Below are 23,596 nucleotides of genomic sequence, written 5' to 3' on the forward strand. Positions count from 1 at the left end.
GTGTGTGTGAGAGAGAGTGTGTGTTCAGCATCAGGAACACTTTGGATGTTTTTGTTTTAATGATATTTTATTTGTGTTTTTCTCTCTATCATGTACATGTTTATATTTTGTTTGTAACAAAATAACAACAAATACACAATCATTTAAAACAAAATGGACAAGAACTAAAAAAAAAAAACAAAAATAAAACTCCTCAAAGCTTTGTAAAATAACTAACAATACTTTATTAGTACAGATTTCTGATACATAAATAAAACTCTGATTGTACTTCATACACATACATTTGTGTTTGTCTTTGTGTGTGTGTGCACGTAAAATGAGAGAGAGAGAGTGTGTGTGTGTGTGTGTGTGTGTGTGCATGTGAAAAAGACAGTGTGTGTGTGTGCACGCTGGCGTGTGTGTGTAAGAGTATTTCCGAGTGTGTGTGTTTATTTATTTCATCTTACATAGAGACACGGAGGAGCCGTAAGAAACATAAGACCGTAATCCAAACCCAAACCCTGCATAGAGGGGTTCAGTGAATCTGCAGTGGAACGTGTGTATGTGTGTGAGTGTGTGTGTGTCAGAGGAGACGTTGTAGAAGGACACAGTTCCAGACGACCAGTCCAGATACACTCCTACTCTGTGTGTGTGTGTGTGAGGGGCAGGTATGACAGTTCTCTGGTTATTGTGACGGGCAGCATAACTGTTATCAACGCACCACAGACTCCAGGACTTTTCATTGTGTCCAAACCCACAGTCATCACTCTGTCCTTTCCTCCTGATTCCTTTATATGTCACTGCTATGTCAGCATAATCTCCACTCCACTCAATCTCCCAGTAACAGTGTCCAGTCAGACTCTCTCTACACAAGACCTGAGGACACCAGTAATCAAATCTCTCTGAATGATCAGGATACGACTGTTTCTCTCCCACATGTGTCACCTTTCTGTTCCCCTCAGACAGAGAGAGTTCTGTGTTTACTGTGTTTGGGTCCAGGGTGAGATCACAGGCATCTACAAAGAAGAAGAGAAATTAAAGTAGACAACTCTGTGTGTGTGTGTGTGTGTGTGTGTGTGTGTGTGTGTGTGTAAACTCACATTTTTTTAATCCTGGTTTGATTCTGATCTCTGCTCCATGATCCATACTACACAAACACACAACAGGAGGTGAATACACACGTAAACACACGTATCCATGCACACAACAAAAAATTATACAATCAAGCCACCCATATATGCACTACAGACAAAAGACATTCATACACACCTACACACACAAAATATCTGTCTTTCATACACATACATACACACATTCTCTAACAGACATCCACACACAGAAGAAACACACACAAACTCTCTCTGTTACACACATCAGCCCACACACATAAATACACAAACTCACTCCCATACAAATCCATACACACACAGACACATCCACAGACAAACACACACACAAACGGAGTGGACGTTTTAATTGTGACCTGACAGGTGACTGCAGATGAAAAATAGCCTTAGGCTAACTCTGATACAATTCATTAAATGGTGACATTTAAGTTTAATATTGTACATGGTCCCTCACAAATAAAATGAATAAATAAAAAGCACATTCATACATTAACACACACACACACACACACACACACACACACACACACACACACAGAAAAAGAAACATTTCCATCAATGCACTCTTTTAAAGCTTGTTTTCACTTACAAACACACACAAACAGAATAAATAAAAGTAAAGACAGAAACAGGAACATACAAACATACAGAAATACATACACACACACACTTTGTCATACATACACACACATACACTGTCATACATGCACAGTTATACACATACACAGAACAAATAAACATGTACACTAATACAGGACTTCACTCTCTCATTCACACACAAACACACACACACACACTGTCATACATACACAGTTCTACAAACCGCTCACAAACAGAACAAATAAACATGTGTTCTCATACAGGAGTACACTCTCTCTCTCTCACACACACACACACACACACACAGAAAGAGAGACACACAAAGACACTCACAAACTCACACATACAGGCATAAACTTACACAACAGGGAATTATACAATGAAACCACACATATACAAAATATAGACCAAAGACATCCATACACATCTACACATACAAAATATCTGTCTCTCACACACTTAAATACACACACTCTCAAACAGACATCCACACAGAAAATGCACAAACACAAAACACACTCATACATGTACAGAGACAGAGAAAGAGAGAGAGAGAGAGAGAGAGAGAGAGAGAGAGAGAGAGAGAAATTTTAGGAAAATTTTCAGGGATAGCCTTCGTTATAGCTACGTTTTGAATGAGCATTATTACCAGATATTGTGACCGGGAAATTTTAATTTCTTTAAAATAAATTTTACCAGGCAAAAAACGGTCATTTCCGGGTAATGGAAACCCTGACACACAGTTATTAGGGCCATGCATCTCTCCCTTATAAGACGATCCGATACGTATCTAGGTACATGGGCTACAATCTGATTCAGGGACGATACAATACGTAACGATTTGGTACGATTCGAGGCAATGCGATATGATGCTATCTGATGTAGTTCTTAACACTTGTTTAATGTAGACATTCATCTTCTGTTATAAATTAAAATAAGCCAATTCTATAAAAGTGGCATAGCTTACATTCCAATAGATACATATCATAAAAGACCAGGGAATCCCAAATATTTTTGTTACTTTATGGCACAGAAAAAAAATGGAAGACAAATGTATCATTTCAGAATTACATGTCAGAATTACATGTGTTAATTGCTTTTCCAATAGACATAGTTAAACAAAAAAGACTGTATGAATAAACATTTTGACATTAACAGACTTCAGTTTATATTCATAATCACTGCTCTACAGACCTTAAAAATGGCCAGACTTTTTTCAATTTTCCTTCCTTCTTACAAAATCCGAATATACGACTGAGATTTGGGCCACATTGAGGGTGAAAAAATTCTCGTAATAGTATGAGAATAAAGTCATAATATTACAAGAATAAAGTCATGTAACGAGCCCATCTCCTCCCCCGCCGACTTCAGCCATTCAGCCATCAGCGTCGCTGGTTTTCTAATCACCGGTCTGTTCACTCATCTCTTGCACCTGTCTTCACTTTCGTGCACTCATTCACTCCCCTACTTAAACCTCTCTGTGAAGTCTACAATTGCTACACGTGTATTCCGAGCGGCTCTAGTTACGAACCTGATTTGTTTGTTTCCATCTAGTAATCTCCTGTTTGTTAGCTACACCAAGTTCTGTTAGTTATTTACTTATTTCAGTGCCGTGTTTTCTTTGATACTTTCTGCTGTTCTGGTTTGTGTTTTTCTGCAATAAGTTTGTTAATAAACTCTGTCACTCCGCACTTGCGTCCTGCCAGTTGGTGATTCTGTGTCAAGTCATAATTTTACAAGAATAAAATGTCATAATATTACGAGAATAAAGTCATAATTTAAATAGAAAAAGTCATAATATTACAAGAATAAAGTTGGAATTTTAGGCTACATGTTAATTGAGAGGGAAAATATCAGAATAGCAGCCGCCAAAAGGTTAAGTATTCCGATATTTGTGGAACTAAAGTATGACTTTATTCTCGTAATCTCAGAATACATAGAATTGGCAGCAAAGCTTCAGTGAACTGATTCGTAACTTTAGAATCGGGCCATCAACTTGCTCATGGTACATTTAGATCGATCCAGGGGTCCGCATATCGATGTGGTCGCATCTTTTTTTTTTTTTAACTTTTTAAGTTTAACAGTGTTTCAAGTTTAATACCCAAACAAACGTAAGGTGGAGAGGCCTCGCTTGGTATAAGTAATTGCCATAGCCAGGTACAGTTCAAAACACAAGAATTTCAGCATTACTGCCTGGTGTTGTAGAAAGAATCAGAGAGTAAATAAACTAATAAGTAAATAAATAAAATAGAAAACCCTAATCAGTATCCATTTCCTGTGAGTAACAGTCCCATTTCCTCCAGTATTTTTCTCCTTTGTCTTTCTGCAGATGAATGGTATAAGACATCTTTTCCATGGAGCATATCTGATTGGCAAGTCCTGTAAAAAGGTCCACAGTAGGGGAGTTTCTCTGAAGCCAGCATTTGGTGACAGCTTTTTTACATGCAACTAATACAGTTTTCAGGAGATAGGCCTCATCTTTACATAAGCCTTCAGGAATCGCCCCAAGATTCAGAGAGAAAAAGACACATCAATGTTAAGACCCAGAATCCTGTACATTAATTGTCCCACGTCTTCCAAAAAAGGTTGAATATGTGGACACACCCAGAATATGTGGGAATGGTCCACTTGCATTGATCCACACTCCCTCCAACAAGGGTACTGAGACCCAGTTAGTTTGGATTTCTGCTTTGATGTTATAAAAAAATGAATCAGGCCCTTCCAGCAAAAATCCCTCCAGGTCAGTGAGTTTGTGGTAGAACACTGAGTTTCCCAGGCATGTGACCACACCTCCTCAGGAATTTCCATTCTCATGTCTTTTCCCCGAAGCTGTCTTACATAGTCAATTGAATTATTGTTCATTGAGGTAATATCATTGTATAATTTGCCTAGTGATCTTAACTGAGCAAATAAATAATAGTCCCTCAAGCACAGTAGTGCTGTAACATACAAACCTTTGACTAATCAGGTTTGTATTAAAATGGACAAGGGGTTCTTTTGGATGAAAAAGTACAGGTGAAGAACTCCAAAAAAGCACAAATACTATCGTGATAAAAGGTAAGAACAGTAATGGACACAGTTCGTCAGATTACCCAGAACTCTAAATATTTACAAACTTTAGTTTTGGCTTCACTCACAATGTATGAATGAAACACACCATAACAGGAAAATCGGGGAAATCGGGGTTGAGTATTTTCCTTGAGGTCTTGTTTTGTGCCAAGTAAACATAGAGATGTCTTTATCCCATTCCCTAAACAGTTGAAAGGGATCTCCACTGGCAGGGCTGTGAATAGGTACAATAATTTGGGGAGGATATTCATCTTGATTTATCTTACTCCGCTGCCTATGTCAAAGGGGGAAGCAAAGCCCACCTGTCCAAATCCTTATATATATTTTTGTTAATCTGATTATAATTTATGGCATACAGTGAGGACATATCATTTGGTAGGTGGACCCCAAGGTACTGGATATGTGGTAAATGCGAGTTAAACTTATACTTGTGTACCAGTTCTTGGGCGGGGGCATAGTTAAATATCAAGATCTGTGTTTTGTGAATATTAAGAACTTATCCAGAAAACATCCAGATGCAGTCACATCTTTAATGTTAAAACCAGTTTCCGATTCATATTGGTGAATTTTTACACCCCTAACAGTTATGCAAGCTACTCATACACACATACACACACACGCACATACACAGGCTGAAATATACTGTCTCTCACTTTAACACACATACAGGAGTACACCCTCTCTCTTTCTCTCTCTCCCTCACGCGCACACACACACACACACACACACACACACAAACACATAAATAAACTGTCTCATTTTCACACACACACACACACACACACACACTGACATATACACACACACACACACACACACACTTACACACAGAGACACACAGTGAGTTTGTGTTATTCTGTCACACAATTGTTACCATGGTTACAGCTTGCTTGTTTACCCTGATTACACATATGTGCGCACCTTGTAAATGACCATCAAAGGTCATTTTTTTATATAAGCTACAGGTACATTCTTTCAACACACACACACAAATTATATGATGTGATCAGCAGTTCTTCATGTTTTGCATTTCACATTTTACATAAACAACTGCTTCATTACTATCTGCATTGATGACTAAATAAAAATGCCCCCATGCCGTCGTTTTCCCTGCATGGCTTTCAGTACTTAAAAACTTCCCCGATGACAAATTTTGTTTCAGGTCCTACATCTACCACCTGAAACAGCCCATGTGTTGTGTTGTCACATAAATAAACAAACCCTAGCACTGAACAGAGGGTAGAAGGTAGCCCAACACAGGCAGTAGGTCCCTCGTTTTTATTTATTCTTACTCTGCATTTTCACTAAAAAGAACTTGAGGTACCCAGCCTGACCGGTCCGCTGCTGATGGGTCCCACAGGGCTCAGGCTGGGAATCCACCCCCTTCCCTCCCTCCATACACAGCATTTTTCATAGACAAGCACATATGAGAGAGCAAACACAACATGTATTTTTCTCTCTCTTTTTCTGATACACTCAAACACACAATCCTGCAAATACGCTTTCTCTTACTTTTACACAAACACACACACTCTAATACTTTATCTCTCATACACCCTACTTACTTGAGTGTGTCCAGTCGACAGTGTGGATCCTTCTTTCTGTCAGAGAGCAGCTTCACCCCTGAGTCTCCTGGGTGATTGTAGCTCAGATCCAGCTCTCTCAGGTGTGAGGGGTTTGAACTCAAAGCTGAAGCCAGAGAAGAACAGCCTTCCTCTGTCACTAAACAGCCAGACAACCTAGAGAGAGAGAGAGAGAGACAGAGAGAGAGAGAGAGAGAGAGAGATTTTACACAAAGGTTTACACAAATCCATGGTTAAGCAGGCAGACTGAAATCTGATTTCTGAATCAATGGGAGTGTTGTCATCCTGTAGTTAAATGTACACTGTTACTGAAATCAATTTGAAAGTGTTTGCTTCTTAACTGGCAAAATTCAGTTACCAAAGTTAGGTACTTAGTGCATTACTTAAAACCTACTTTAACTGAAACAAACAAATGAAACTACTCATCTGACAAAGAACCCATGAGAGATAAAGAGAGAGAGAGAGAGAGAGAGAGAGACAGAGCAGAGTTCCCAGTTGACACAAATCCTCTTTAAACTGCTGAAACCTTTTCATATGAGATCAAACTCCTGTTCCGTCAGAATATCTTCCCGTCCTACGATAAACACTGTCACATCATCAGCGTCTACTGATAAAACACATTTCTTCTCCTACTAATGGAAACTATTGGATACTAACACCACCTAATGTCCCAGGGCTGTGTTACACATTGCACCATTACAGATTCTATAAAAAAGTCAATATTTGTGTGACTGGTTTAACACAAGTATTGCAGGGGCTATCCAGACCGAATTTGACAACATACTTTGAGAGACTAAAAAAATAAAGTTTGTGTTTGTTAACAATGGCTATGTCTGATGAGTTGACAAATTATAACACGTAAACAAAGAGACAATGACATTTATTTGTCATTATAGATTACAGATTCTTTGTTTTACCAACTAGTAAGTATGTGTCACAACCCGGCTCAAAAGAGGTGACAAATGAGCACAGGAAATGCATATATCTAATTCAGAAAAATGTAAATTTATTATAAAGTAAAAAAAAACAACCCATAAATTAACCGTAGGAATGGTAGTCAGCAATATCAGTGGAGTAAGCAAGGTATGGATGTGTGGTATCTCAAGGAAACCAAGGAAACCAAAATGCTTGAGTGGCATTTTGTGGCTTGAGATGGAGCGATGCAGAGAGAAACTGCTAGACCTCGTTAGACTTTATATACTGGGAGTAGAACTCCCAGGTGTATGGCATCAACGAGAACAGCTCTAACACTGTGATACCCAACCTGCAAATACGGTCAAAAGACAAGAGTGGAGGCCTTCACACCCTTATATACATATATAGTCGTGCCAATGGTATGAGGAAAATCCGGTTAATGGTTCACTGTGAATATTAGACTTAATAATAATATCACTTAGCTGTAACCATAACCTTATTCTGGAACCTGAACCCAGTGAAATTACAGATATTCTGAAAAACTCTATTTACAGCTCAGCGCTGTGAACACTGGACCAAGAAATTATTCCGAATAATTTAGCTGTACATATAATAAATAACAGTATTAAAGCAGGTACAATAATACTCTTCAAATTCAATGCTTCTATCTAAGTTCCTGGATCACCATATTCAGTAACTTGGAAATAATTTATCACATGCTCAAAAGAGTAGGAATACGAACGTACACGTTTATTACAACGATGAAATTCAAACGGCACAGAATGAATCTAATGTTGAATAAGCTGGAAATCAGGTGAAATTAAGGCACATCCGCTATACACACACATACAATCTAAACTACTCACAAGAAGACAAACAGCTAACGGTAGACAATAACAATATCCTCGTTACCTAAAGTATATACTCACGAAGAGGCACGCTTAACCAAAAGAACTATCTGAGTGATGTTCTTGTGGAGTTACATACACACAAAATGGTAGTGAGATAAGGAGAGAAAAGGGATGAGGAAGAAGAAGAGCAGACCGGAGGTTGGCGGTAGGAGACCGAGAGCGAAACTTCTTGTCTGCGCCGGGAAAGTGTCGCAGATCTTCCGTAGTGGTGAGCCTGGGCTGATTCTTCGTGGAGATGAGCAGGACAGACTTACATTACGGCTGATACAACCGTAGCTCAACTGACGCTAAGCCGAGCATATCGGAGCCGAAAGCTGAACTGTAGCGTCACTGAACAGTAGGATAGCAGGGAGTCTGGCATTTTATCTGATTCGTAGATGGGGGGTGCTGCTATCCTTTTGGGGGTGTCTCTGCCTGAAGGGAGGAGACACTCCTTGAAATTTAGAAAGTATTAATTTGAGCTCGGTTGAAATAATTTTACATAACTTTTTCCCATTAAAGTATGGTAAAGTATGGTTACTCGTAGGGTGAAAAAGAGGGAGAGAGTTTACACAACTGCAACTTTAATTACTAAGGAACACTTAAGGTTAACAAATGTCCTTTTCATTCTGAGAGCTGCACAGTGTCCGCCTGAGTATATATATATATATATATATATATATATATATATATATATATAGTACACATTTAAGATAGGATAGATAGATAATACTTTATTAATCCCCCAGCGGGGAAATCTGGGTGTTAACATCAGCAGAAAGAAAGACAGGTGAAGAAGGTTAGATAAAAATACATCACAATAAACATAATATAGTATAATATATAAAAGACACAACAAATGAGCAAACAACAGTACATATAGTGCCAAAGGTGCAAAATGATATGAAAGTGGATTTACAGTGTCCAAATGTACACATGGTGTGAAAAGGCATGATAAGAGCAGTAAATAAGTGACTAAACAGATTCAGGTATTTAAAGTGTTAAAGTGTTCGACATTTAAGTGTCCAAGGTGGGTATATAAATTAAATTGTAAAGTGTCCATGCAAAGTGAAAAGGTGTGTTTAGCCCTAGATGATGGTATCATCCACCTTGATTTGGGCCTGGTATGCGAACTGCAGAGGGTCCAGAGAGTCACCTCACCCAGGGCCTCAGGTGTCGCAGAACCAGACTCTCAAAGGTCTTCATGACATGCGACATCAGTACTACTGGCCTGTAGTCGTTGAGAGTACTGGGACGTCCTTTCTTGGAGGTCGTCCACAGCTGGGGCACCTTCTTCAGCCTCAAGGAGAGGTTGAATACGTGCTGGAACACTTCAGCAAGTTGTACGGCACACGCCTTAACCACCTTGGGTTTGATGTTGTCTGAGCCCATTGCTTTGTTGATTTGAAGCTTGGATAGCTCCCATCTCACTTGGCTGGATGTGATGAATGGGCTGGTGGGGGGAGGGGGGGGTTGTTAAGATGTCCTCTGGGATGAGGGACAGACTATGTTGGGAGAAGGTGTCATCCCTAAATCAAACCTTTTGAAAAACATGTTTAGCTCATTTGCGTGTTCCTGACTTCCTTCCACAGCTGGACCTGTTTTTTTTTTATGTCCAGCTAAACTCTTTACCCCATCCAACACCTCCTAGGTGCTGTTGTTTTGTAGCTTCTCCCTATAGGTGTTCTTGGCCCTCCTCAGCTCTCTCTTCAACTCCATTTGGACTGACCTGATCTCCTCCCTGTGTCCTGCCATGAAAGCCCTCTTCTTCCTGTTGAAGAGGGCTTTAATGACCTTGTTAATCCACAGTTTATTGTTTGGGAAACATCAGATCTTCTTGGCGCTGTCCTTACAGAACTGAATATAGTCTGTTATGCACTGGGAGAGTCTATCAACGTCCTCCGCGTGGTCCTCCAAGAATAGTCTGTGGTCTGAGAACAGTCTTGCAGGGCCTCCTCAGCCTCTTCCAACCACAGCTTCACAATCCTGGTGGTGGCAGACTGCTGTATGACTGCAGGCTTGTACCGGGGTGCAAGATGTATCAGGCTGTGGTCTGATCTGCTAAGGGGAGGGAGGGCAGTGCAGTTGTAAGCTTCCTTCACGATGGCATACAGCAAATCCAAGATTTTACTCTCCCTTGTTTTACATTCCTCATACTGAGTGAAATTAGTAAGGGTCTTGGAGAGGGAGACATGGTTGAAGTCCTCGCTGATTGTCACGAAGGCGCTAGGGTGTTGTGTCTGTTATCCCGCAACAGTGGGGTGGATGACGCCAAAGACGTGCCAGGGTTACACCTTTGAGTTTACAAAGACGGCTAGACCTCCTCCTTTCTTCTTACTGCTCTGTTGTCCCCTGTACATTTGCACTAGTGTGAAGCTAGCTTGCACAACCATGTCACTTCATGTCACCCATGTCTCCTTGAAACACAACAAACTGCACTCCCAATACTCGCACTGACTGCTCGCCCTTGCTGTGAGTTCATCCCTTTTGTTGGCCAGTGATCTCACATTCCCCATGACAATTGATGGAAGGCAAGGTTTAAGTCTCCTGTTCCTCTCTTGCCTCTCCCTTGCCTTCACACCGGCTCTTGTCCCCTGCCAATGTCTCCACAGCTCTGCTGTTATGTCTGCCCTTTTGAGCCCTAACTCGAGTCTGATACTTCAGGAGGGCTTCTCTCTTGTAGGTGAGTACTGTCCAGTCTAACACGCACACGAACAAACATGAGTACGCAAAGCTAAACTAAAGCTAAAACATACTAACTAAACTAGCGATCAAGAAAAATATGAAAAAGGAGATAAAGGCATGTTCTAGCATGATGGCAGAACGATGGAAGAGAAAGGAAAAGCAGTGAAGAAAGTAAAAGAAAGTTAAAAACTGTAGGAGCCACTGTAACAGGCTGCCACTCCTGAGGGAAGTGCACATTGTATAAAAAATGCTGCACAATAACTGTTTTCTCTTGATTATCTTGTTTTCATAATCGCTGGAAGCCAAAATTGTAACTGAAAATACAATTTGATTAATTGCCCAGCCCTATTTGGGGCAGTCAGTTTTCACTTTCGCATACCTGAGACAAAGCTTCAGGACAGTTCTAGGATGTTTCTGAAACAAGTTGTCAGGATCTCTGCATAAAACTCAAACAAAATGTATTATAAATATTGTATTTTCAGTAACTGAGTAATACTGACCTCAGTATCTCTAGTTTACAGAGTGGATTTTTCAGTCCCACACAGATCACCTTCACTCCAGCATCCTGAAGGTCATTGTTACTCAGGTCCAGCTCTCTGAGGGTACAGTTTACTGATTGTAGAACTGAGGCTACAGCTTCGCAGGACTGTTCAGTGACTTTACAACCAGCAAGTCTGGAGAGAGAGAGGGAGGGAGAGAGATGAAGGGGAAGGTAGAGAAGTAGAGAGACAGATGGAGGGAGAGGTAGAAGGAGAGAGAGATAGGTCGAGGGAGAGGTAGAAAGAGAGAGAGAGGGTAGAGAGAGTCACAGGCAGAAAAGCTTAAAATGTAACTACATCTCCTACATTACTTGTCACATACAGACTATGACTTTGGGAATGGAACTTTGAATGGTTCTGTACTCCACATTGCAGTCCACAGAGACAAATGACAAACACAGGTATAATTTCATATTCAGATAAATTGTTAACAGTAGTTACCCCAAATGACATGGTAATAACACACAGTAAGACTAGTTATAAAAAGTCATCTTCAGATCCAATCATATTCCATCAATAACACAAAAATAAATACTTTATTAATTCTTAAAATTATGTGCAGGTGAAGAATTAGGCAAATTATAAGAGATTAACGGCATAAAAATGGCTGAAAATGGAAACACTGTGTCTGGAAAGAAAATCCCCTGTCCAAACTTGTCCAGTTTTCGTTGACTAAAGCTAGTCTAAAACTAATAATGATCAAATGGCTAAAATATTAAAAAATCGATTATGTATTTTAGTCAAAAGACTAAAACTAAGACTAAATCAACATCATCTGCCAAAATTAACACTGTTGTGAACTCAACTCCATTTCGTTTCAGGTGTGCGTTTGATGCCTCCGAAAATTTGTTGAAGAATTAAACCATTATTAGGGCTCCAAGGCTTTGGGAGTAGTCAACAGTGAATATTCGCTTGGGCGGTATTTATTTTTCGTGACTATGAAACGAAAGAGCAGTGGATTGAAATGCTCACAGTAGTCATATTTACTTGTTTGTGGCTAAAAACGAAATAAAACTGGTTTTGAAAAGGTAGCCATATTGTTTCTCTAGGCTATGGACAGGAACGCACATGAGTTAAAACAACAACAACAACAACAGCAACAACGTGAGGTTGTTTTAGTGAATTCAGGTTTCCTTGTGTGTGTTCATCTGTTCACGAATTAGAACATAAACGATCAAAACCAGCTGTTTTTCGGTTTATAGTCGCCTGAATTCACAGTGATACTACTGTTTAGACTGTGCTCTCCTATCATAGGTTGCAAGGACAATGTTGAACTTACTTTATTAGTGATTCCTGTTTACAAACAGCGTTGTATAATGCTTGTTAAGCAGGCTACATGGGGGAAAATATGGTGAATTTTCCTGGGGGGTATTTCAGAAAGCAGGTTTAGTGAAAACTCAGAGTTAGTTAACTTAGAGTAAGTAGTAAACCTCCTAACAGAGGAGTCCTGTGGCTTCATTCCCCTAGCAAAACAAAGCCACAGGGCTCTTCTATTAGGAGATTTACTACGTTCTCGGAGTTAACTAACTCTGAGTTTTCACTAAACCCGCTTTCTGAAATACCCCCCTGGTCAGTTCAACCACCAATAACTTGCAAAAGCCTAAGGGCTTAGTTGAAATAAATGCAGGTCTTCTTTATAGCAGAGTCAATAAACGCCGGTAAAGTTAAGTAATTAAAGCAAATAAACGCCTCGCCGTTAAGTTTTACGTTATTTCCACATTTTAACAGTGCATTTAAAACGTGTAAATATAGCATGCTGTTGATAGCCTACATTTAGCTAAAAACAACAACAACAACAAAAACCCGGACTATCCAAATACCAAAATTGAAAACCAAATACCTACCCCACCAACGAATATCCGAATAGTCGAATATCATGGCAACACAAATACTTTAACAGACAACTTTAACAAATGCTTTAACAGACGAATAGATGTAACAGTTGTAAACAAAATGTATGTAAACAAAAGCAGTGTCATATTTGGGACAGTTAGTTTTCACTTTTGGACAATTAAAACAAAGCTTCAGGACAGTTCTAGGATCTTTCTGAAGAAAGTTAGTCTGGATCCCTCCATAAAATCCATGAAAATGCAATTTGATTAATTGCCCAGCCCTTTTTGGGGCAGTCAGTTTTCACTTTCACATACCTGAGACAAAGTTTCAGGACAGTTCTAGGATGTTTCTGAAAAAAGTTGTCAGGATCCCTGCATAAAACATCAGCTCAAACAAAATGTAACATAAATATTGTATTGTAACTGAGTAATACTGACCTCAGTATCTCCAGTTTACAGTATGGATTCTTCAGACCCACACAGAGAAAGTTCACTCCAGTATCCTGAAGGTCATTGTTACTCAGATCCAGTTCTCTTAGGGGACAGTGTACTGATGGTAGAACTGAGGCTACAGCTTCACAGGACTGTTCGGTGAGATTGCAGAGAGCAAGTCTGGGGGGAGAGAGAGAGAGAGTCAAGGACAGGGAGAGAGAGAGAGAGAGTGTAAGAGACACACACAGGGAGACAGAGAGTCAAAGATGGAGAGAGGGAGAGAGGGAGAGAGAGAGAGAAAGAGAGGCAGATGACTACATTACTGATTGATGTGCTCAGTAGATATACTGGGAGAAAACATTTCAGGAGCACATGCTTTAAAATTAAACACTCCTCTGTCTGTAAGTTACACTACTGCATGTCTTTTATATAAATACTCAGTGCAAATTCAGTTCAAAAGACCTTGTCTGTTTCTCATTTTTGTCTCTTCCATTTACATACATTCTCTCTCTTCAACTTGTCTTTATTGCCAAGATTTTATGAGCACCTTTTATCTAATAAACCTATATATGGGTGCTAACAGATAAGCTACAGAGCATAGGGAAAGTACATAGGCTGTGACAATCAACTAAGGAAACCCAAATGCAGAACACAACTCAGGTTTTAGAATGAAGGATTGTTTATTGACAAGTTGCAGAATGGAGAGGGGATCAGGCAGAGGAAATGAAGGTAGCCGACAAGGAAGCGGATGACGAGCGAGGTTGCAGAGTGGAGCTGAGAGTGTGGAGGAGTAGTAGGACCAAGGTGACGGAGCTGAAGCGGTGACAGGCAGGCGAAGGGCACACTGGGGATGCGGAGTGGCATGGAGGTAATCCTTTCGGGAAAGAACAGGCAGATAATACTGAGATGCAAACCACAAACACCAATAGAATACAAAGTGAGACCAGGGAGCGAATTCTACCACACTGGCTGAAACAACGATCTGGCGACGAGTGGATGAAACACCGGGGTTTAAATACTCTGACGTGATGAGATGACTGATTGCAGGTGTGTCGGCAATCTGGAAGTGTAGAGAGACCACGCCCACAACACACACATGCATGCACAACAGAGAGGACAAACCAACAGGGGGAGCACAGGGAAAGGGAAACACTAGAAACATAAGGAATAGACTGACAAAATAGCCTTAACCATGACATAGGCAGATATGTTTCAGAAGACGATAAAACACATAAATAAATAAAATAAAATCAAGTTTCACAAATTATCTTCCATATTTTCCATTGTTTAACTATCCTTTAACTGTGAAAGTCACACATAGCTACAAACATATTTGTCATCTGGATGTTACATAAGCAGCATGGAACATGGGCGGTGCCAGGGAGGAGCTTGGGATAGCCATAGCGGGGCAAAAGAGCTGGAGCACTGGTCAGGCAGAGACAACAGAGACAATGAGAAAACCATCGCCCTACTCGAAGTATCCTTCTAACGAATAATGTCAATCGTAAAGAACATCATAATGTTAAGACTAATATGACTATGTATATAGCTAGTAGTGACATTTTTCCTATTAGTGTACTTTCACGCCCACGTGAAATTTCGGTCTAGAGTCAAACAGACCATATTTCGTAGCAATTTAGTTCCAATTCAACTGACTCCCTCCTCCAATATGATTACTGTAAGCTCGATTACGCTGAAGTTAGGTTTTATCAATATCAGATCGCTTTCACCTAAAGCGTTGCTTGTTAGCGACCTGATCAGTGATCTTAGCCTTGCCATGATGGGTTTGTGTGAAACTTGGTTAAGCCAGACGTTTTTCTCCCTTTAAATGAAGCTTTACCCCCTAACTATTCCCTTTCCTGTGCTGCTAGGGCAGCAAAGAAAGGTGGGGGTGTAGCTCTAATCTATAATACTAGATTTACTCCTAACACCCTTAGTTTACCTAATTTTGACTCCTTTGAGTTGCTTTCCATGAAGCAATATGGTACTGCCTCATCTTTTCTCATAGCAGTGCTCTATCATCCTCCGGGGCCCTATAGTCAATTTCTAGATGAATTTCCTGAATTTATCTCTGTTATTCTTACTGGGGTGGATAAAATCCTGATCCTGGGGGACTTTAATATTCACATCAATAACAATTCCGATTCACTTAATAAAGCTTTTACAGCTATCATAGACACTTTTGGCTTTAACCAATATGTCCACGAACCAACGCATTTCAGTGGCAACACTTTAGATCTCATTCTAGCTCACCAACTAGATATCTCTCACGTTGTCGTCTCTCCTCACTCCGCTGCCCTCTCAGACCATTTTCTTATTACTTTCCAAGTAACTCTTCCGTTCACGCCAGTTGTCTCTACTGCTGTTCGTAGCTGCCGTCGCGTTAATGCTTCCACCACTGTTGCGCTTGCTGATCTGCTTCCTACTGCTCTCAGCTCTTTCAATGATCAGCAAAGATCTTTGAACGACTTGACGGACAGCATAAATTCTACCCTTCGTAATGTATTAGATATGGTAGCACTATTAACTATAAAAAATAGGTGTAAACACTTAACACCTTGGTTTAATAATGAAACCTGCGTGCTGAAGCAGGTGTGTAGGAAATTGGAACGAAACTGGCGGTCAACCAAACGAGAGGTTTTTCGCCTTGCATGGCACGACAGACTGATAGATTATAAACGTGCTCTCTACACAGCCAAATCCGCGTATTACTCGAAAATAATTAATGTGAACAAAAATAACCCCAGGTTCCTTTTTGATATCTAAACTTACCCAGAATCACTCCCCTCAATCTAGCGCTTTTACTGCAAACGATTTTGTTGAAATTTTCTCGCAAAAAATAGACTTAATTCGTTGTAATATTCAAATTAATTTATCAGATCAGACTGTCTGCACACTCTCTGTTACTGTGCCTAAGTTTAGACAGGATGTGCACCCTTTAACTCAATTTAACCCTATCTCTCTAGATGCGCTGTCCAAATCGGTGCACTCTGCTAAACCAGCTTCTTGCCTCCTTGATCTCCTACCTGCTAAACTTTACATAGAGCTTTTCTCGGTTCTCGGCCCAACAATCTTAAACACTCTAAATATGTCACTTAAATCTGGTGTTGTACCCTCCTCTTTTAAAACAGCCGTGATCAGGCCTTTACTTAAAAAACCAAACCTTGACCCTGAAGCCTTAAATAATTATAGGCCAATCTCTAATCTCCTGTTTCTTTCAGAAATACTTGAAAAAATTGTAGCTGCTCAGCTGATAGCCCATATGTCCTCTAACAGTCTGTTTGAAATATTTCAGTCAGGCTTCAGGTGTTTTCACTCTACTGAAGCCGCGCTTACTAGAGTAACTAATGATCTTTTATTAGCCATGGATGCTGGTGCTACTTCTAATCTTATTCTACTTGATCTGAGTGCAGCATTTGACACAGTCGATCACACTATATTGTTAAAGCGCCTGGAAAACCAAATTGGCATTCGTGGCCTGGCGCTCTCTTATAATAATGTGACCTCTGAATACCGTAAATAACTAATAATGTAACCTCTGAATACCGTAAGCTTAACTATGGTGTTCCTCAGGGATCAGTCCTTGGCCCTCTTCTATTCTCTCTTTACATGCTCCCTTTGGGTGACATTATTCGTAGTTACAACATTAACTTCCATTGTTATGCTGACGATAGTCAGGTTTTCTTACCTATCCAGCACAATGACCGCTCTGAATTGGCTAACCTTGAGGCATGTCTTTGTGCTATTAAGGGTTGGATGTCTTCAAATTTCCTGATGCTTAACGTAGGCAAGACTGAAATGCTGATCATTTGTCCCCCTACGCATAAGCATCTTTTTAGTGATCTTACCCTAAATTTTGACAACTGCATCATCTCTCAAAAATCTTCAGCTAAAAATTTTTGACTCTAGTCTCTCGCTAGTCACTCATATCAAGAACACAACCAAAACTGCCTTTTATCAACTCCGTAACATTGCTAAAATTAGGCCCTTGCTAAGTATGGCTAATGTAGAAACCATTATTCACACATTCGTCACGTCTCGCCTCGATTACTGCAATGTTCTTTACTCTGGCCTGCCTGCCTCTAGTACCAATAGTCTTCAGCTGGTCCAGAATGCTGCTGCTAGAATTCTGACCAGAACAAAGAAGTTTGATCACATTAGCCCTGTCCTGGCTTCCCTTCATTGGCTCCCAATTCATGCAAGGACAGATTTTAAGGTCCTCTTATTAACATATAAAATTTTACATGAGCTTGCGCCTTCCTACCTGTCTGACTTAATAACACCCTATAACCCACCTCGCACCCTGCGCTATCAAGATTCTGGATTATTAGTCATTCCATGAGTTAAAAAGAAGTCCGCTGGCAACCGAGCCTTTTCCTACCACTCTCCCTTCCTCTGGAATGGTTTACCTGCAGAAATTAGATAGGTAAACTCTCTCAATACTTTTAAAACAAGACTAAAGACTTATCTGTTTTCTCGAACTTATGCATAATATAATTTTGATTTGACTTTGTTATAGACATGTAAAGCCCTTTGAGACTATAAATAGTGATACTGGGCTCTAAATAATAATAATTATTATTATTGTTATTATTATTATTATTATTATTATTATTATTATTATTATTATTTAGACTAAAAAACATAAAGTCAACACAGGTGATCTGGTTCAGCCAATGGGCACAGCAAACATTTTAACCTTACTTTCACGTCCTGTCAGCCACAGCGCAGTTTTTTGTAACAATCATGCATGCATCATGATGGGTCATTTTTTACTTCATAAACGTCCACGTGTGGGGACTCACTCAATAAAGAGGAAATGAGACTTCTTGTGAACCTGACAGGGCTACAGGTGGCTAATGGTAAGTGCATGATTTTTTCCCCTCTGTTGCCTGTTATGAATTTAATGCCTTTGGTAGTTGAGGCACAAATTCTGACTTCTTATAGTTATGTCTGTGCAATGCTCATTCATATAACATTAGGTCTATGGAACGAAATACTGTTGATTCATTAGTCGAGGTGTTGGTAACTGGCAGCATGAGTCTGTGATCTCAGAATCTGAGGCTGAAATGTACACCAACCTGTGTCTGTTGCTTGCTGCTTGTGTGCAAGTCCTGGTGTGGCATAGTTGTGTGAAATTTTATATTCAGAGGTGTGTTTACATAGGCTGGCTTGTGAATCTTACATCTATATCCCACAAGCTGAATAACACAGAATGACATTGTCACTGTCGCGGAGTGGGTACCACATATTTGCGTGTGTGTGTATGTATGTGTGGTGGGGGTGTTGCTGTAGAAATTCAACTGTGGCGACCAGCACATTAATGGGACACCCTAAATTTCAGAGCGCCCTCACTGAAAAGTCGAGCAACCCCATAGCACCAGTAAAAGAAAATCTCTGGCGCCATCCCTGCTCTGGAAGGAACAAGTGTGCGAGTTCTGCCACTGTAGATTAGAGTACACATTACTAACTAAAATAAGTGCACAACTAAAGTCTTACACTTACATAGCCTGTTTGGTGTTTTTCAGTACTGGTAGAAGTCTCCTCAGTCCTTCGTCTGATCCTCTGTATTTCTTCAGCTCAAACTTTTCTTGAGTCTCCTCTGACATCAGCAGCACAAACACCAGAGCTGACCACTGTGCAGATGAGAGGTTCTCTGTTGAGAGATGTCCTGAGCCCAAATACTTTTGAATTTCATCCACAAGGGAGTCATCTTTCAGTTCATTCAGACAGTAGAGGAGATTGACGCTCCTCTCTGATGAGATATTCTTGTTGAGCGTCTTCTTGATGAAGTTGACTATTTTCTCAACACTCTGTGGTCTTATCACTGTTTGTGGCAGTAGTTCTTTCAGGAGTCTCTGACTGGACTCCAGTGAGAGGCCAAGAAGGAAGCGGAGGAAAAGGTCCAGGTGTCCATTCTCACTCTCTAAGGCCTTGCCTACAGCAGATTCATAAAAAACGTCCGTGCTCTTAAACCGCCATTTAATTCTGTTCACAACTGTGTTGGGATAAAGTGGATTCTTCTTCTTGTTACGATGTGAGAGAAACACATAAACCGCAGCAAGGAATTCTTGAACACTCAGATGTACAAAGCTGAACACCATCCTCTCAGAGGCTCCCTGCTCTTGACTGAATATCTGTGTGCAAACTCCTGAGTACACTGAACCCTCACTGACATCAATGCCACACTCTCTCAGGTCTTCCTCATCAAATATCAGATTACCCTTCTTCAACTGGAGAAAGGCCAGCTTTCCAAGTTTCAGAATGATGTGTTCAGTCTTGTATTTCTTTTTCATTTGATTTGTTTCAAAAATTAGAAACTGTGTATACATCCCAGTCAGAGTTGTAGGGAGTTCTTCACAGGTGTCTTTGCCTAGCATTGGCTGAAGCACAGTGGCTGATATCCAACAGAAGACTGGTATGTGACACATGATGTGGAGGCTCCTTGATTTCTTTATGTGTGAGATCATATTTTTGGCCATATCCTGGTCCTTGTCATTGTACCTCCTAAAGTACTCTTCCTTTTGTTCATCACTGAATCCTCGTACTTCAGTCACCTGGTCAATGTAGTCTCGCGGGATCTGATGGGCTGCTGCTGGTCTGGAGGTTATCCAGATGAGAGCAGAGGGAAGCAGATTTGCCTTGATTAGATTTGTTATTAGTACACCAACTGTTGTTTTCTGATCAATCTTTTCTTCTTTCTCTTCCTCTTCTACTTCCTCATTAATGTCATTGAATCCAAGAGGAAAGCGACATTCATCAAGTCCATCAAAAATGAACATGACTTTGCCATCGCCATCTGGAAGAGACTTCAATTCAGCAGAACCTTGAAGACATTTATGAAGCAACTCTATCAGACTGTATCTTTTCTTCTTCCTTAAATTCAGCTCTCGAAAGGGGAGTGGAAAAATAAAATCTATGTCCTGGTTGGTCTTTCCCTCTGCCCAGTCCAGTATGAATTTATTCACTGATACAGTCTTGCCCACTCCAGCGATTCCCATAGTCAGCACTTTTCGGTTTCTTCGACTTGGATCAGAAGAGACTTTGAAAATGTCACTGCATGTGATTGGAGTTTCCTCTGAGGTAAATCTCCTAGTTGATGTCTCAGCCTGCATAATCTCATGTTCATGAATGACTCCTCCAGTCTCATCTTCCACAATGTAGAGATCAGTGTAGATATCATTCAGGTACTTTCTATGGCCTCTTCCTGGAGTCCCATCCAAAATGCGCTCATACTTCTGTCTCAAATTGGATTTTAGTTTGCTACTGACTATTTGATAGTCCAGCATATCTGTTTTAAATGAAATACAGAGATCTAGTGAGTGACACAGCAAGATGTGGTAGACAATCACACTAAATATATTCATGCCTTCAAAACATTAATTTATACATCATGTATGAAGTTTTAATGTAAATAGTAATATTTCTAAATGTTAATTTAAATGTGAATGCATACATTTATTGGTATCAAAATGCATTTTGTCACTAAAAAAACAGTTAGCAAAAATAATCATATGATCTTAAAAGAATTCTATAAAACCATTACCAAAAATAACTCGATGAGTTAAAACTTATTCTTTAAAATGGTGGCCACGAATAACTGCAAATCAATTAAATGATCTCCAGTCAGTGTTGTCTAAGGGGAGGTGTTGGACTGATTTGGTATAATAATTTCAAGTTTCAAGTATAATACAGTGGAGACAAGAGCATATTGTTAATTCACCTGATTAAAATAAACTCTGATATTGTTTAGATAATCACCAGATAATCCACTGTAGGACAACAAAACCGCTCTGAGAGTTCATTTAGCACGATTAGGTTTACTGTGCATTACTTCACAAATAAATTTGTGTGCCATTCAATAATATTCAGTAACTGATTGAATATACCTTTTCTGAAGTCTACTGGCTGAATCAGGAAAAGACCTTTTAGTCTCGGAAATGTGCTCACAATATCTGGCTCCTTCAATAGACTGATGAATTCCTGACATGTTTCTCCACCCTTGTTCATCATTTTGTCCAGTAAGTTAGTAGAAATCTGCTCACTGCTATGAGAAGGGACTTTGAGGTTTGTGTATTCACGATCAGTGATGAGTTGTTTCTCCTGCACATGCTGGAGGACAAAGCCGATATCAGCAGACAGGATTTCAGTTAGGACTGTCTTCTTCTCACGCAGAGTCTGCATGATTCACCACAAAATATCAGCCAGCCCTGAAACACAAAACCAGCCATATATTAGATATACACATTTTCAGACTTTGTAAAGTGAATTAGGCAGGTATTCTCCAGTTGTCACCTACAACACTGTCAGGACTGAATCTGATATAGTCCACCATTAGGACCTGACTGATACAATAGGTCACAATTGGTCACGCTGTCAGGACTGAGTGTCTTAAAATCCACCAGGTTGCTTTTAAAGTATAAACAAGCATTTGTAGCCGATAGATGGAGGAACGGATGCTGGTCGCTCTACATTAGGGTTTAGAGTAATACTGCACCTTGAGTACTGCAGTAACAGTTTACTTTTACTTGCTTCAAACAGAGGTAACTATGATTAAAGCCTTTATAAGTGTCTAATTTACAACATGACCATTTCATAATTACTTCACAATGATACACATTAAGCATGAATAGCACAGAAATCAGTACATCATTATATCAAAGAATGTGAAACCTCTAAAAGACTAATAAGTCATTTAGGACCTACCCAGGGGTTTGCTGAGACGTCATACCTGTTTTAGGGTGAGTATACGGCCAATATTTATTATGATTATGAAATGATTTTTAATTACCAAGTAAGCACATTTTCTTTAACACTTGTTCATTGCTAGTTTGTGCTTGTTAAATATTCCTAATTTTTTAGGATTTTTGAAAGTATGTAAAACATTTATTAAAAACTTCTTAAACTATTCATAAACAATTCAGAAAATCATTTACAGTCAGTAACTAACTCTGAGAACAGATGGCACAAGTTTACAAGCTAATACTTCATCTTACTCAGTGACATGCACTAAAGTCAGTGGCCCAGGCTGGTTTGAAAGCGTAACGAAATATTTTTGGGATAGATTCTGACCATGACAAAATATTTTTGGAATAGAATCTGACCACCAACACAGCTGTGTTCACATCCAGTACCAAGCTATGATGAACATAGAATGCGCTGATGGCCAACACATAACCCCGCAGAACCATACACATTGTATGCCTGACACACTTGGGCCCAAAACGAAGATCCGCCTATAAGACATGTAAACTAGCTCAGGCTATCAGTGAGATAAAAAGGTACTGGCTGGATATTTTAGGAATTAGCGAATGTCAATGGACTGGTTCTGGATACCATGCAATCAGCGATAGATCTGTTATCCTCCACTCAGGGCACGAAGACAAGCACATACACTGCGTGGCTCTTATAGTCTCCAAAGAAAAGGCAAAAAACCTTGATAGAATGGGAACCTGTAAGTGACAGAATGATCAGAGCTTGCTTCAGTTCCATAGCATGCTGGCTTTTATACAATGTTATGCTCCAACAAAAGAGGCTGAGAAAGTGGACAAGGATGACTGGTATGAGGAGCTACAATGAACTGTCTCCAAGGTCCCTCAACACGATATGTTGCTAATCATAGGTGACATGAATGCCAAGGCTGGAACCAATTATGACAACTGTGACAGAGATAAAGGGAGTTACAGCTATGGTGTGAAGAAAAACAATGGTGAGCATCTTGTTGACTTTTGCCTTGAAAATAACTGAGTAGTTGGTGGCACCATCTTCCCAAATAAAAATATCCACAAACTCACGTGGAGGTCACCTGATGGTCTCACAACTAACCAGATCAACCACATCTTAATAAACAGGAGGTTGGGCAGGTGTGATCAGGATAGGTTGAACAGGGGTGATGTGATTGGGATACGCCGAACAGGGGTTCGGGTTGCCTCAAAACACGCACAA

The 23,596-nt window shown here is 40.0% G+C and overlaps 1 protein-coding gene across 1 annotated transcript; it reads right to left on the reverse strand.

Moving 5' to 3' along the window:
• Positions 1-432: 432 nt before the first annotated feature.
• LOC115821457 (NACHT, LRR and PYD domains-containing protein 3-like) lies at positions 433-21,835 on the reverse strand. The gene is made up of 7 exons (XM_030785283.1): positions 21,640-21,835; positions 19,157-20,942; positions 13,658-13,831; positions 11,349-11,522; positions 6,341-6,514; positions 1,080-1,126; positions 433-995 (listed from the first exon to the last, which is right to left on the reverse strand). Exons 1-7 carry the CDS (start codon positions 21,833-21,835, stop codon positions 433-435), a joined length of 3,114 nt encoding a protein of 1,037 aa, XP_030641143.1.
• Positions 21,836-23,596: the final 1,761 nt, after the last annotated feature.

Source organism: Chanos chanos, chromosome 9, assembly GCF_902362185.1.
Source record: "Chanos chanos chromosome 9, fChaCha1.1, whole genome shotgun sequence".
In the NCBI taxonomy this organism is placed as follows: domain Eukaryota; kingdom Metazoa; phylum Chordata; class Actinopteri; order Gonorynchiformes; family Chanidae; genus Chanos; species Chanos chanos.

What these genes read in the sequence shown, in the direction of transcription:
- LOC115821457 (XM_030785283.1), bottom strand. Translation starts at nt 21,835, where the DNA reads ATGCAGACTCTGCGTGAGAAGAAGACAGTCCTAACTGAAATCCTGTCT. An exon ending in AAAAACACCAAACAGGCTAT is followed by an intron (nt 13,832 to 19,156) that starts GTAAGTGTAAGA and finishes CTCTCCCCCCAG; the next exon opens with ACTTGCTCTCTGCAATCTCA. An exon ending in TGTCGACTGGACACACTCAA is followed by an intron (nt 1,127 to 6,340) that starts GTAAGTAGGGTG and finishes GTGTTTGTGTAG; the next exon opens with TATGGATCATGGAGCAGAGA.